This window comes from Paramormyrops kingsleyae, chromosome 19, assembly GCF_048594095.1.
Source record: "Paramormyrops kingsleyae isolate MSU_618 chromosome 19, PKINGS_0.4, whole genome shotgun sequence".
In the NCBI taxonomy this organism is placed as follows: domain Eukaryota; kingdom Metazoa; phylum Chordata; class Actinopteri; order Osteoglossiformes; family Mormyridae; genus Paramormyrops; species Paramormyrops kingsleyae.
In genome coordinates, this window is record NC_132815.1 from 13602930 (window position 1) to 13618138 (window position 15209).

General features: G+C 47.8%; 1 protein-coding gene across 7 annotated transcripts in view; it reads right to left on the bottom strand.

Moving 5' to 3' along the window:
- Nucleotides 1-1634: 1634 nt before the first annotated feature.
- Nucleotides 1635-15209, bottom strand: part of LOC111841341 (protein EFR3 homolog B) — a 44115-nt gene continuing 30540 nt past the window's right edge. For all 7 annotated transcript variants that reach the window (XM_023807025.2, XM_072702511.1, XM_023807022.2 and 4 more), the window contains 12 exons: nt 9990-10041; nt 9690-9862; nt 8107-8182; nt 7839-8000; nt 7601-7732; nt 7369-7436; nt 6267-6394; nt 6081-6172; nt 5832-5880; nt 5441-5547; nt 5287-5336; nt 1635-5167 (listed from right to left, as the gene is read on the bottom strand). In XM_023807025.2, coding sequence (XP_023662793.1) covers nt 5062-5167; nt 5287-5336; nt 5441-5547; nt 5832-5880; nt 6081-6172; nt 6267-6394; nt 7369-7436; nt 7601-7732; nt 7839-8000; nt 8107-8182; nt 9690-9862; nt 9990-10041 — 1195 coding nt within the window. In that variant the 3' untranslated portion in view covers nt 1635-5061. The remainder of the gene's footprint in view (nt 5168-5286; nt 5337-5440; nt 5548-5831; nt 5881-6080; nt 6173-6266; nt 6395-7368; nt 7437-7600; nt 7733-7838; nt 8001-8106; nt 8183-9689; nt 9863-9989; nt 10042-15209) is intronic.

Here is a 15209-nt window from a genome sequence, read left to right on the forward strand (position 1 = left end):
GGTCAGCAGGGGGCAAACTCAGGGAAAGTGGGAGGGATACAGGAAGCCAGTCTAAAGGCTGCCGGACAGTATGACAGATGCAGAGGGGGGAAAAAATGAGGGGAACTTTCAGGAGCACAGCTAGAAATTCTAGCCCCCCCTGATAAAAAAAAAGGGCAGTGTGTGGCTCAGTGGGCTAATCCTGTGTGGCTGTAATCAGAAGGTTACTGGTTCAAACCCAGCCTCAGTGTGTCTGCAGGTCCGTGAGCGAGGCCCTTAACCCCCAGCTCCCTGGGCACTACTGCAGGTGGCTGCCTTTCACAGACAACTTACTCTACAAAGAGCAAGATGAAGGAGGCGTAAAAACAATTTCCCCATGGGGACAATAAAGTATAAAAAAAAAATAATAATAATTTCCTTGGGCTCCCCCTGCCTCCTTCAAATTGTATAATTTTACGTATTCAGGGACCCCTGTAAGGTTCTGCACCCTCAGAATCTGCCAGGGTATCAATGCCCCTATTGTGCCCCAGGGAACTTGCTCAGCACATGATATATAACTCTGCAGAACAGGCTCACACAAGAGACAGAAGTTATACAGGTTCACAGTACACAAACGGCCCCGATGCAGGAGACAGGACCCATACATCACTGTAACAGAAAGGACTCCGTGCAGGTGACAGGACCCGTACATCACTGTAACAGAAAGGACTCCATGCAGGTGACATCTGCTCCGATCCCGTCCGGCATAACGAGCAGCAGCTCACCACCAAACTGAATATGGAATTTGCTCCAGAAGCAGACGGTATTATTACAGACTGAGAGAAGATCTAGGACATTCTATGGTCTATGTCTGTCCAGGTTTCCTATAGCTGCATATAGGGCAGTGCTTCAATAACTGCATCAATATGAAAAGATTTGCACACTGTCACCGGAGTTCATTACGTTCACATTTTTAGCAAACACTTTTGGCCAGGTGGGGAAAGCATTTGTTCAGACTGCAGGTCCTTAAGGGTGATATTATCACTTGTCAGTCATGGGATTCAAACCTACAACCTTTGAACACAGGTACAGACCTCAACAGGTGTCATTATCAGGAATGGGAAGAATGCCCCCAGCTGTGTTTAAAGGCTGATGCACAGCTACACACCTGTATAGGGATTTGCCAATAGGTGAGTTAGAGCTATGGAATGAACAAGAACCGGCTGAAATCTGGCAATCGTACAAAATTCAGGAAATCCTTAATAAACCCCACTATAAAATTAAAAACTACAAAGGAGCAAAAACACAGCATTGCACAGCTCACAAACACTTCAGCCTAGGAGAACATAACAGGAACCCTGCAAGACACTCAATATTGCTTCCTCCTACATACAGAAAAGTAGCAATCAAAATGTAACCTTAACCAAAGCAAATGCACAATACAGAAGCAATGATATTACACTGATTCACTGTCAGTTTATGGTTGAATGCATTGTAGCACCTTTACACTGGTTATAATGCATCAGCATCATCTTCTTACATTATACTAAAATCCAGTGCTCACTAACATGAGATGTGTGTCTGCTGGTATGATGTGTGGGTCCCTTTATGATACTAACCAAGTGGTGCTTTATATATGACAAATACCTCATACAGCGTGCACAATTTCAAAAAGATCGCTGTTTTTTTTTTTTATTTACTTGAAATTATACAGATTATTTCGGTAGCAAGGTACAGACGCAGAGTCCTCTACGCGACACCGAGCTGAAATGAACTACTTTTTGCACTGCAACATTCACTGTGATGACCTATCTCTAAAGAAACTTTCCACATACCCCACGATTTCCTGGTTTGTAATACATTTCTATGTTACTTACCTCATAGTAATCAAACTACTGCAGCTTTTGTCAGACTGAGCAAATTCATCACCATCAAGTGATTCACGTTACTGAAATACCTTAATTATTAGTAGGTTTCACAAAGACGCAGAAAACCAACACAGCAATATAAAAATACAAGGCAAGTTATGATGAATCCATGATGTTATTTTTGCTGCAGTAGTAGTATTACTTCAGCTGCATGATGCGAAAAGGAATAAATGCAAACAATAGGATATGTTGAGTTATCGGATTAAATATCCGGGGTAAACATTCAATACACAGGGACATTAAATGCATGTTTACATAGGAGGTTTAATGTAACGGGAAAAATAAGAACACAAGATGAAGCAGACAGCTTGTTAAATTAAAAGTTAGTAGTAGGAAAGTAGACCACAAACAGGATTTTTACACGTTTTTACGTCTACAAGACCAACAAGCCGTAACGGGCGCCAGAGAAAATAGATGGTGGAAAAATTATAACATGATACTAAAGCCTGACAAACGTCGACGGCGCTCAGCTTCGCTTCTGTGCAGCATCCTTGTTGGAAGTAAGACACAACGACCACTTCAGGTCACCCGTCTCACATGCTACGATCCAGACTGCTACTTTGCCCAAAAAACCACAGAGATCACGTCGCAGATGGAAGGGGAGCTTTTATCAACTAGTTCTCATGGTCTGATCTCGCTGTACATATTTCCCCTTTTTGGCACTTTCTACAATCAAAGCTGCATTTAGGAGGTACCATTTCTCATTTTTATGATTGACATGTACGGTTATTTACATAAGGCATTGTTATGGATGCTAAGAGAATCTCTTCGAACTTGCAAAATGGTGATACCTGATCTGACGCAGTCAGCATAACATTCATAGAGACAACCAAAACTGACTTCGATATCCTGAAACGAAGAGGAAAGGGCAAAGATCACAGAAAACCACAAGACTCTGGGGGGGGGGCGGCCGAGTGGGGAAAGGGACAGACGGCAAGTTTTTGGGACGACTCCACGATCAGTTACTATAAGACACACAATATCCCACTGAATGCACAGGAACCTTGGACAAACAGCTGAACTACACTAATGGACACAGATGACACACATTTATGCAAAACAGACACTGCGGGGCGCACTTCCAACGACTGGCTTTAAGTTTCAGTCTGGGGCAGCCTCCTCCCCTAAGAAGCTTACGGCCATGTGCGTGTCGAGTTGTCAATGAGACCCACTAACGCACAGGGGCAACTTTGTACCCCAAGATTATTGCCATATTTTGCTCCTTCTGTTGTGAGAAAACATCGCAAACCACATTTAACGCCTCGATTCGCTTGGGGATGCCGGGGTCCTGCGGGCTGGGTGTGATTTCCTCGACAGACAGAATGGTCGTGAATCCTGAGTGACGTCACCAGCTGGATCCAGTGGCGCCATAACCCCCTCGCTGCGGGGGTGTGTCCTTCATCGGGAAGCGCCGCACGGTTAGACACAGGCGCTCCGCCACAGGCCAAAGCCCGTCCTATCATGACTACACCTTCAGTTGAAGCTTAGAATACCTGCTTCAGATTCTCATCACACATCTCTTTCCCATTCATGCTGGTTAGATTCTACGGTCTAATCTACTGTACACCTACATTTATATTTTCCAGTATTATCCAAATATTTAAGACAAAAAATATATACACACATATACATACTTATACATACATATATAGGCCTATTCTTATGAGTGACCCTATGAGAAATCCATCCATCCAAACATCTTCCAAATAATTGTCCAATACAGGATTGTGGGTCAGCTCATTTATCTTCATTGGAAAATGCTACAAAAACTCTGTCAGCTCTGAAAATTGTATCTACCTCACGTATTTAAAATGTCATTCGTGGTTCTCTCGTAATCTCACTACCAAGACTACGTTAAGCGCTACTTTGTCAGTGACCTTAGTCTTCGTGTACGGCGCTGCAAAACAAGCTAGCAAAAAAAAAAGCTAGTTGAAGTAGCACAGGCTAAACAGCAGATGGCGTCTCAGCACATCAGTCTCCCCGTGGAGTATGACAGCTATTTGGCTACCGCCTCTGCATTACCTAGCTGACTCCGGGGAAGGAATTCCCTGGCACCTGCCTTGTTATATTTAACTTCAACCTGCCCCATACATTTGTATCTATGCCATGACTTGCAGGGCACATTAAATTTAATTCATTCATTGATTTTCCATACCCACTGGTCCTACACAGGGTTACTGGGGTCCAGAGCCAATTCAAGGAACAACAGTCACAAGGCAGGGAATAATCCAAGATGGGGCACCAACCCATCTCAGGGCACAAACACACGCATTAACACCTACAGACAATTTGGCAACTCCAATACATCTCAGCATGTTTTTAAGACCGTGGGGAAACTAGAGAATGTAGGGGAACTTGGAAGAAGGTGCGAACTCCACACATTGAGCCGGGGGCGAGGACTGGAACCCAACTCTCCGGAGGTGTGAGGCCACTGTGCTACATGAAAATAATAATAACCTGCTGTGTGTTTTAGTCAGCCCCCTTTGAGGGGAGGGGCAATCTATTTTAAATCAGCTTTACATAATTTCTAAAAGCTTGGCCTCAGTGGTTCCACATCCATCAATTTAAAATAATTATAAAAACTTAAAACAATGCAAAATAATCAAAAAAGATATTTTGGCTATAATTTTTTTAGTTTTTTCACCCTTATCACGAGTGTAATGTTATAGTATTGGGTGAAACCAAGCTATTGTCAATGTGAGATAGGTAAGGAAGCAGGGATCACCAGGGATCTGCAGGGATCACAAGGGATCTGCAGGGATCACAAGGGATCACAAGGGATCTGCGAGCCACCTGGATTCTCACCTGTCACACATAGCTAATAGGAGTCATTATCAACATCCTCTGCATTTGAAGACAAAGAGTCGCTGCAGTGAAGAAGAGGACGGTGGGGGAGACAGACGCAGGGGAGGCCTGGCCCACAGCTCAGAGAGGGAACCCCTTCGGAGAACATCATGTCTTTCTCCTTGGCTCATTCAAAGCCTGAGAGCGCTTGCTTTTCCACGCACCCGGAATGTTCCGGGGTTGACAGTGCTGCCGTTGGCATTTCACAGTGCTGAGATGGACTGAGTCCCATCTGAGGGAAACGAGGTTGAGAAGAATCCTTCTCCTCATCTCCCCCATGGCAAAAAAAAGACTTCTACTCTCCCCACGGCTCCACCTTCTGACCTCTCCGCTAGTACACGCAGAGATCAGGGAACTTCATTTCGTAGACGGGCACCGAGCGGCTCTGGGTCTGCCCGTATCCTGGGCCGATGGTCCCAGAAGGGCTGGGGGGTGGTCTGGGGAGGTACGAGAAGGATTCCATTAGCCTCAAAACTGCACAGGAGACAACGCCATCAAGCTGCATCAGCTCCGAGCTCAACACTACAACCCCATTCCCTAAGCGGCAGCGGGTTACCTGATGGTTATCTCAAATATTTGATTGAGTTTACTCTGCAGCAGTGTGGCCTGGAAAAGACACAAGCATGTCTGAGACGGTTATGCAGAGTCTTCTGTGTGGACTGCTGAACTCAGTGCTGCTGAATCTCACCGGCTGGCCCAAAAAAACTCACCCTGGCACCACAGTGGGCAGCTATCTCCTCAAAGGGGGCCTTCTGGAACTTCTCCACCACCTGGCGTCTGCGCTCCCTCTCCTGCTCCTCCATGCCGACGCTGTCCACTGAAGAACAGATGCAGAAGAAGACAGGAGCCAGATGACTTTCAAATGACCCAGGAACTTTGATTTTCCCAAATCGTTACCCAATAAATGCAAGGATGCGTTTCAAAAAGCTGCACTTACACAATAATTTGGAACGACTTTGAATTTCTATTACATGTATTAGACATGCACAAATAAAATCAACGTACAGCTGTCAATAAAATATCTTGAGATAGTCCAAAATATCAGTTAATTTAGTCAAGCAAATCTGAACCTAAAACAAAATTTGCTAAAACACATGTTACCAATGGCATTTTTCAGCGTCTCGAATGTGATCTCTTCTGCTGGAGTCCTCTGCAGACACAAGGCAAACATATAGCATTAGTGTACGGTTCAGATCTGGCTGTTTCTATTGGCCAGGGGCAGAGACTGGCAGATTGGAGGCGTGGTCATTCAAATGACTAACTCAAAATCAACGAATGAAGGCTTGAATTGGTTCTGTGGGAGGGGCCAAAGCAGCACCGTCAAGCCAGTGCTCTACTGTCTTTTACTACCTCTTCTTTCTCGGGGCTGTTTCTGGATTCCACTTCCACCTGCAGGGAGATGGTCTCCCCCACGCTCTTCCTCTTCGACAGGCGGTCTTCATCTGAGGGGAGCAAAACAAAGGCCAAGAAGCTTTAAAGAATGGAGCAAACACTTGAGCCGCTCCGAGTGGAGCGTGGCCGTGGGCGTAGACGTACCGGTCAGCTGTGGGATGTATGGAGTGGCCAGCCGGTCCGTGTTATAGCCACTGCCCCCGAGCACCCCTGTGATCTTGCTCTGCAGAAACAGCACGTCGCCTTCCGGCTTCTCCAGGATCTTTGGGATCCTGAGGGAGATACAGAGAGGGGCGATGCCGTACGCTCAGTGATCAAACACAAGGAGGGGCTGATATCCATCCTGCTGAAAGCACCCATAATGTGAAGTACAGGATGTGAGCTCAGCTAATGTTTGCCGTTATTCCTTAATGATAATGAGACCAAAGAGCTTTCAGAGAAGACCTCCTCTGTTTCCTGGCTAAAAAAGGCTTGTGCCTAGAAGGTGAATTACGTCATTTGGAGACACTGATCGACCTAAAGAATCATACTAGCTTCACTAATGTCCTTTAGGATCCTTTAATGGAAGATTTATTTTAAAAATTCATTAAAAGCCTGTGAAATGAACAGGGAATAGAGATGTTACATATATCATTTTAGAGCACGCATTTTCAGGATGTGTGCTGATATTAGTGCTCAAGCACTCTGGTCCGTACCGGGACCTCATGCAACACATTCAGCTCAGGTATTAGTGACCAGTGGACCTATTCACCTAAAAGACCCATCAAACACACAAGAACCTTTACAGCGGGAGCCGAATAGACAGCAAACTTCATCACGGATAACCACTAAAATTCTGAGACGAAAAGAGTTTAGAACTGAGGCTTAAAATGTCAGGATAATTCAAGGAAGCGACCACATACAATGACCCAGACCACAGACATTAGAACATTATCTAAAATCTGATGTGCCATTTTACTCAGGAGATCTGTGTTGATTGTAGACGTTTAAGTGAAATCCATATGTGGAGTAATTTATAATATATATTTCAGATCAGTTTGACTGTGAAATGTCATTAGATATTAGTATGATTCCACTAGAAGATCAGATTCAAACTGCTTTGCTGAAGATGTACAGATGATGCAGCTACCATCTCTTCTCACAAGTTAGCTGCTGCCCCACTGGAGCCCGAACGGGGTGGTTTTTATAGCAGACACTAGGAAGCGCACAGTGCTGGAACTGATGGTGGAGGGCTTCGTGGACTGACCTGGGATTCTCCACAAAGACGTCCTCTGGTAGGAAGAAAGGAACCTCCTTCTGACGCATCTCAATCACCTGGGGATGCAGCGGGAGGTGTTACCTCACACAGGGGAGCCTGGGCAGGCATGTACGACCCTCTCAAACACTCCCTTACTCCCTCACACAGAGCTGTGACCTCAGATCTGCAATCCAAGTGCTCCCACCCACAAACACACACACACACAAACACACACACGTACCTCTTGCACATGCTGGCAGAAGGCGGGCACGGTGGTCAGCTGGCTGATGAGATTCAGGTAGGCAGCGGAGAGGGCGAGGACGGCACAGCGGTTGTACGCAGGAAGTGTCTCCTCATTGGCTAGCGCCAGGTCCTATGGGGGGGGGGGGGGGTGGGAGGCAGAGACAAATGAAAAACAATGCTCCGTGTCTGGGGGCATCTACACCAAGACAGGTGGTGGGGGGGGGGGGGGGGGGCACCTGCAGGGCAAGAGCCAGCCGGATGAGGTCCACCACCACCTCCTCGTTGGCCAACTCGACGCTGATGAGGGCCAGCAGGGCGTACAGGGCCTCGAAGTGTGGCTGGGTGCTGCTGTCCTCCTTACAGGCCAGGAAGATGTGCCGGTACAGCTGCTGGGAGTGCTGGGACATGGGCGGGACAGAGAGTGCGTCACAACGGGGCGCCAAAGCACTTCTGCACCAGCGCTAGCATTAGCGTTAGCATTAGCAGTAGCGGTAGCGGGCTCACCTTCTTCATGAAGAGGTTGTCTTGCCGAGAGCACTTGTCCACCCTGAGCTTCAGCACCGAGATGTCAGAGAAGATGCTGGGGGGGGGGGGGGGGAGTCGGGGGTCAGTCATGGATCACCCACGATCGAATTGGTCCAAATGAGGCAAAACGGTATTTGCCAACTGCATGCCCCCCCTCCCCCATGAGAAATTGAGGTTTTTAAGGTCATTGTTTCATCTCTGCTGTTCGCTGATGCGTTGGGGGGAAACTGACCTTGCTGTGGAAAACGGCTGGTGTTTTATAAAAAGGAGGCAATGAACTGCCTCTCAGTTCCATTTCTCTATCTCACTTGGAGATATAAGCTACAAAGATCAAACATTCCGGCAAAACAGAGATAAACAAAAACGTTTAGATCGATTCCGCTGTAAATGAAGGGGAAAAAACCCAGCGAGTCATAGGGCTGAATCATTTCCCAGTAAACTCTGACGCTGCTGCTGGGGATGTTACTGTCATTTTACGGTCAACTGAGCCCGGATCTCAATGCCAGCACGATGCCCGCCTGTGTGTGTCATTACAGCACATGGCATGTGTTCTTTACTTGAAATGTTCCATTATCTAAGTCAGTGTTTCTCAACCCGGTCCTCGGGGGCACACAGACGGTCATGTTTTTGCTTCCTCCCAGTTCCCGACCAGGGAATCAAAAACATGAACTATCTGGGGTCCCCAAGGACCAGTCCGAGAGACACTGATCTAGTGACAATGCATTATAGTCATGTGATACACAGAATGTCTGCCCAGAGATTAATACTGCATTTAATTACAAATTATTTTCCATGCTCTACATCAAACTGAAAATATTTACATGTTCTTATTCAGTATTTTTTGTTGTGTGTTATTGTTCAGAAGAGGACGGTAAGAACCGGGAGGGGAAAGGTAACATTCAACCCTGAAGTGCTGACCAGGATAAATGGTTGGAAAGTAGGTAGATAGATGGATGGATGGATGGATGGATGGAGTTTCTGCATGTTCTGCTCGTCCCGTATAGCTACCTCATCCTCTTATCACATTACTTTTTATTATTCCCACCCTGCTGGGGCACAAACATTTCACTGTATTCCCAGAATACATTAGACAATAGAATTTGAAACCCAAAACCCTTTATGTGTGTTTCCTCCCACAGTCCAAAGAGATGCGGTTTAGGTGAACCAGGATTTCTCAGTTGCCTTTTGTGTGTGGGCGTGGGTGAGAGTTCATCCCGCCCAGGGTGGCCCTTGCATTGTGCCCCGTGCTTCATGAGATAGGAGCTTGCCTCACCATGAGATGAACAAACAAGTATCAAAGATGGATGGATAGATGAATGGATGGATATATGTATACCTTCATACCATATAGGAAGGGATTGACATACCTGGTACGCAAGTACACATTTGCGGTGTAAAGGTTCAAATGTGCAGTAATTTCTTGCCAAACGTGTACATATTTTATGCACATTTGCACTGTTATGACAAGAAATTTCCCGACATTTTAACCCATAAATGGTTCCAAAACATTCCATGCAGGACCTTGTGTTCCCATTAGCATTGTAACGGGCAGGAAGCCTTACCTGATGGAGCTGAACTTGGGCCAGTTGTCATGGCGATCGATGAGGCTGAGCAGGATCTCCAGGACCAGTAGGCGGATCTCAGCATCTTCCAAAAGGGTGAAGGCCAGCAGCGGGTCCAGGAAGGAGGTGGGCAGAGCCGTCAGCATGTTGGTGGTCTGAAAGCCTGTGGTCACCTGGACCAGGCCCAGAAAGAGATGGGAGACACGGAAGTAACCCCATTAACACCGGGCAGCTTCTCCATCTGGGCTGAACCACGCGCGTTAGGGTGGCTCATCATACATGATGGTATCCGCCACTCACCTGTAACAGAGACTTCAGCAGCATGACCTGAATCATCCGGCTGCCCTGCAAACTAGGATCAGAGAGGTCAAGACTTTGGTCAGGACAGCTTGTGATCATTCAGTGGGTGGACATGACTTCAAAGTGAAAGGGCCACTGAGACATTTATACAACCAGACATTTTCACTCAGGTAAAGAGCTGCAGGTTCAATCTACTATCATCAATATATCTACACAGCCACAAAGCGTCTATGCCATGAAATACCTTTACACAGCTACCAGGACACTTACAGCCTGAGGAACACCTTTACACAGCTACCAGGACACTTACAGTCTGAGGGACACCTTTACACAGCTACCAGGACACTTACTGTCTGAGGGACACCTTTACACAGCTACCAGGACACTTACAGTCTGAGGAACACCTTTACACAGCTACCAGGACACTTACAGTCTGAGGGACACCTTTACACAGCTACCAGGACACTTACAGTCTGAGGGACACCTTTACACAGCTACCAGGACACTTACAGTCTGAGGGACACCTTTACACAGCTACCAGGACACTTACAGTCTGAGGGACACCTTTACACAGCTACCAGGACACTTACAGTCTGAGGGACACCTTTACACAGCTACCAGGACACTTACAGTCTGAGGGACACCTTTACACAGCTACCAGGACACTTACAGTCTGAGGGACACCTTTACACAGCTACCAGGACACTTACAGCCTGAGGAACACCTTTACACAGCTACCAGGACACTTACAGCCTGAGGAACACCTTTACACAGCTACCAGGACACTTACAGTCTGAGGGACACCTTTACACAGCTACCAGGACACTTACAGCCTGAGGAACACCTTTACACAGCTACCAGGACACTTACAGTCTGAGGGACACCTTTACACAGCTACCAGGACACTTACAGCCTGAGGGACACCTTTACACAGCTACCAGGACACTTACTGTCTGAGGGACACCTTTACACAGCTACCAGGACACTTACTGTCTGAGGGACACCTTTACACAGCTACCAGGACACTTACTGTCTGAGGGACACCTTTACACAGCTACCAGGACACTTACTGTCTGAGGGACACCTTTACACAGCTACCAGGACACTTACTGTCTGAGGGACACCTTTACACAGCTACCAGGACACTTACAGCCTGAGGAACACCTTTACACAGCTACCAGGACACTTACAGCCTGAGGGACACCTTTACACAGCTACCAGGACACTTACTGTCTGAGGGACACCTTTACACAGCTACCAGGACACTTACAGCCTGAGGAACACCTTTACACAGCTACCAGGACACTTACTGTCTGAGGGACACCTTTACACAGCTACCAGGACACTTACTGTCTGAGGGACACCTTTACACAGCTACCAGGACACTTACAGTCTGAGGGACACCTTTACACAGCTACCAGGACACTTACAGCCTGAGGGACACCTTTACACAGCTACCAGGACACTTACAGTCTGAGGGACACCTTTACACAGCTACCAGGACACTTACAGCCTGAGGGACACCTTTACACAGCTACCAGGACACTTACAGCCTGAGGGACACCTTTACACAGCTACCAGGACACTTACAGTCTGAGGGACACCTTTACACAGCTACCAGGACACTTACAGTCTGAGGGACACCTTTACACAGCTACCAGGACACTTACAGCCTGAGGACACCTTTACACAGCTACCAGGACACTTACAGTCTGAGGGACACCTTTACACAGCTACCAGGACACTTACAGTCTGAGGGACACCTTTACACAGCTACCAGGACACTTACAGTCTGAGGGACACCTTTACACAGCTACCAGGACACTTACAGTCTGAGGGACACCTTTACACAGCTACCAGGACACTTACAGCCTGAGGAACACCTTTACACAGCTACCAGGACACTTACAGTCTGAGGGACACCTTTACACAGCTACCAGGACACTTACAGCCTGAGGAACACCTTTACACAGCTACCAGGACACTTACAGTCTGAGGGACACCTTTACACAGCTACCAGGACACTTACAGCCTGAGGAACACCTTTACACAGCTACCAGGACACTTACAGTCTGAGGACACCTTTACACAGCTACCAGGACACTTACAGCCTGAGGAACACCTTTACACAGCTACCAGGACACTTACAGTCTGAGGGACACCTTTACACAGCTACCAGGACACTTACAGCCTGAGGGACACCTTTACACAGCTACCAGGACACTTACTGTCTGAGGGACACCTTTACACAGCTACCAGGACACTTACTGTCTGAGGGACACCTTTACACAGCTACCAGGACACTTACTGTCTGAGGGACACCTTTACACAGCTACCAGGACACTTACAGCCTGAGGGACACCTTTACACAGCTACCAGGACACTTACAGTCTGAGGGACACCTTTACACAGCTACCAGGACACTTACTGTCTGAGGGACACCTTTACACAGCTACCAGGGCACTTACAGTCTGAGGGACACCTTTACACAGCTACCAGGACACTTACTGTCTGAGGGACACCTTTACACAGCTACCAGGACACTTACAGTCTGAGGGACACCTTTACACAGCTACCAGGACACTTACAGTCTGAGGGACACCTTTACACAGCTACCAGGACACTTACAGCCTGAGGAACACCTTTACACAGCTACCAGGACACTTACAGCCTGAGGAACACCTTTACACAGCTACCAGGACACTTACAGCCTGAGGGACACCTTTACACAGCTACCAGGACACTTACAGCCTGAGGGACACCTTTACACAGCTACCAGGACACTTACAGCCTGAGGGACACCTTTACACAGCTACCAGGACACTTACAGCCTGAGGGACACCTTTACACAGCTACCAGGACATTTACAGCCTGAGGGACACCTTTACACAGCTACCAGGACACTTACAGCCTGAGGGACACCTTTACACAGCTACCAGGACACTTACAGCCTGAGGGACACCTTTACACAGCTACCAGGACACTTACAGCCTGAGGGACACCTTTACACAGCTACCAGGACACTTACAGCCCGAGGAACACCTTTACACAGCTACCAGGACACTTACTGTCTGAGGGACACCTTTACACAGCTACCAGGGCACTTACAGTCTGAGGGACACCTTTACACAGCTACCAGGACACTTACAGTCTGAGGGACACCTTTACACAGCTACCAGGACACTTACAGTCTGAGGGACACCTTTACACAGCTACCAGGACACTTACAGCCTGAGGAACACCTTTACACAGCTACCAGGACACTTACAGCCTGAGGGACACCTTTACACAGCTACCAGGGCACTTACAGCCTGAGGGACACCTTTACACAGCTACCAGGACACTTACAGTCTGAGGGACACCTTTACACAGCTACCAGGACACTTACAGTCTGAGGGACACCTTTACACAGCTACCAGGACACTTACAGCCTGAGGGACACCTTTACACAGCTACCAGGGCACTTACAGTCTGAGGGACACCTTTACACAGCTACCAGGACACTTACAGTCTGAGGGACACCTTTACACAGCTACCAGGACACTTACAGCCTGAGGAACACCTTTACACAGCTACCAGGACACTTACAGTCTGAGGGACACCTTTACACAGCTACCAGGACACTTACAGTCTGAGGGACACCTTTACACAGCTACCAGGACACTTACTGTCTGAGGGACACCTTTACACAGCTACCAGGACACTTACAGTCTGAGGGACACCTTTACACAGCTACCAGGACACTTACTGTCTGAGGGACACCTTTACACAGCTACCAGGACACTTACAGCCTGAGGGACACCTTTACACAGCTACCAGGACACTTACAGTCTGAGGGACACCTTTACACAGCTACCAGGACACTTACTGTCTGAGGGACACCTTTACACAGCTACCAGGACACTTACTGTCTGAGGGACACCTTTACACAGCTACCAGGACACTTACTGTCTGAGGGACACCTTTACACAGCTACCAGGACACTTACTGTCTGAGGGACACCTTTACACAGCTACCAGGACACTTACTGTCTGAGGGACACCTTTACACAGCTACCAGGACACTTACTGTCTGAGGGACACCTTTACACAGCTACCAGGACACTTACTGTCTGAGGGACACCTTTACACAGCTACCAGGACACTTACAGTCTGAGGGACACCTTTACACAGCTACCAGGACACTTACAGTCTGAGGGACACCTTTACACAGCTACCAGGACACTTACTGTCTGAGGGACACCTTTACACAGCTACCAGGACACTTACAGTCTGAGGGACACCTTTACACAGCTACCAGGACACTTACAGCCTGAGGGACACCTTTACACAGCTACCAGGACACTTACAGTCTGAGGGACACCTTTACACAGCTACCAGGGCACTTACAGTCTGAGGGACACCTTTACACAGCTACCAGGACACTTACAGTCTGAGGGACACCTTTACACAGCTACCAGGACACTTACAGTCTGAGGGACACCTTTACACAGCTACCAGGACACTTACAGCCTGAGGACACCTTTACACAGCTACCAGGACACTTACAGTCTGAGGGACACCTTTACACAGCTACCAGGACACTTACAGTCTGAGGGACACCTTTACACAGCTACCAGGACACTTACAGTCTGAGGGACACCTTTACACAGCTACCAGGACACTTACAGTCTGAGGGACACCTTTACACAGCTACCAGGACACTTACAGTCTGAGGGACACCTTTACACAGCTACCAGGACACTTACAGTCTGAGGGACACCTTTACACAGCTACCAGGACACTTACAGTCTGAGGGACACCTTTACACAGCTACCAGGACACTTACAGTCTGAGGGACACCTTTACACAGCTACCAGGACACTTACAGTCTGAGGGACACCTTTACACAGCTACCAGGACACTTACAGTCTGAGGGACACCTTTACACAGCTACCAGGACACTTACTGTCTGAGGGACACCTTTACACAGCTACCAGGACACTTACAGTCTGAGGGACACCTTTACACAGCTACCAGGACACTTACTGTCTGAGGGACACCTTTACACAGCTACCAGGACACTTACTGTCTGAGGGACACCTTTACACAGCTACCAGGACACTTACAGTCTGAGGACACCTTTACACAGCTACCAGGACACTTACTGTCTGAGGGACACCTTTACACAGCTACCAGGACACTTACTGTCTGAGGGACACCTTTACACATGCTACCAGGA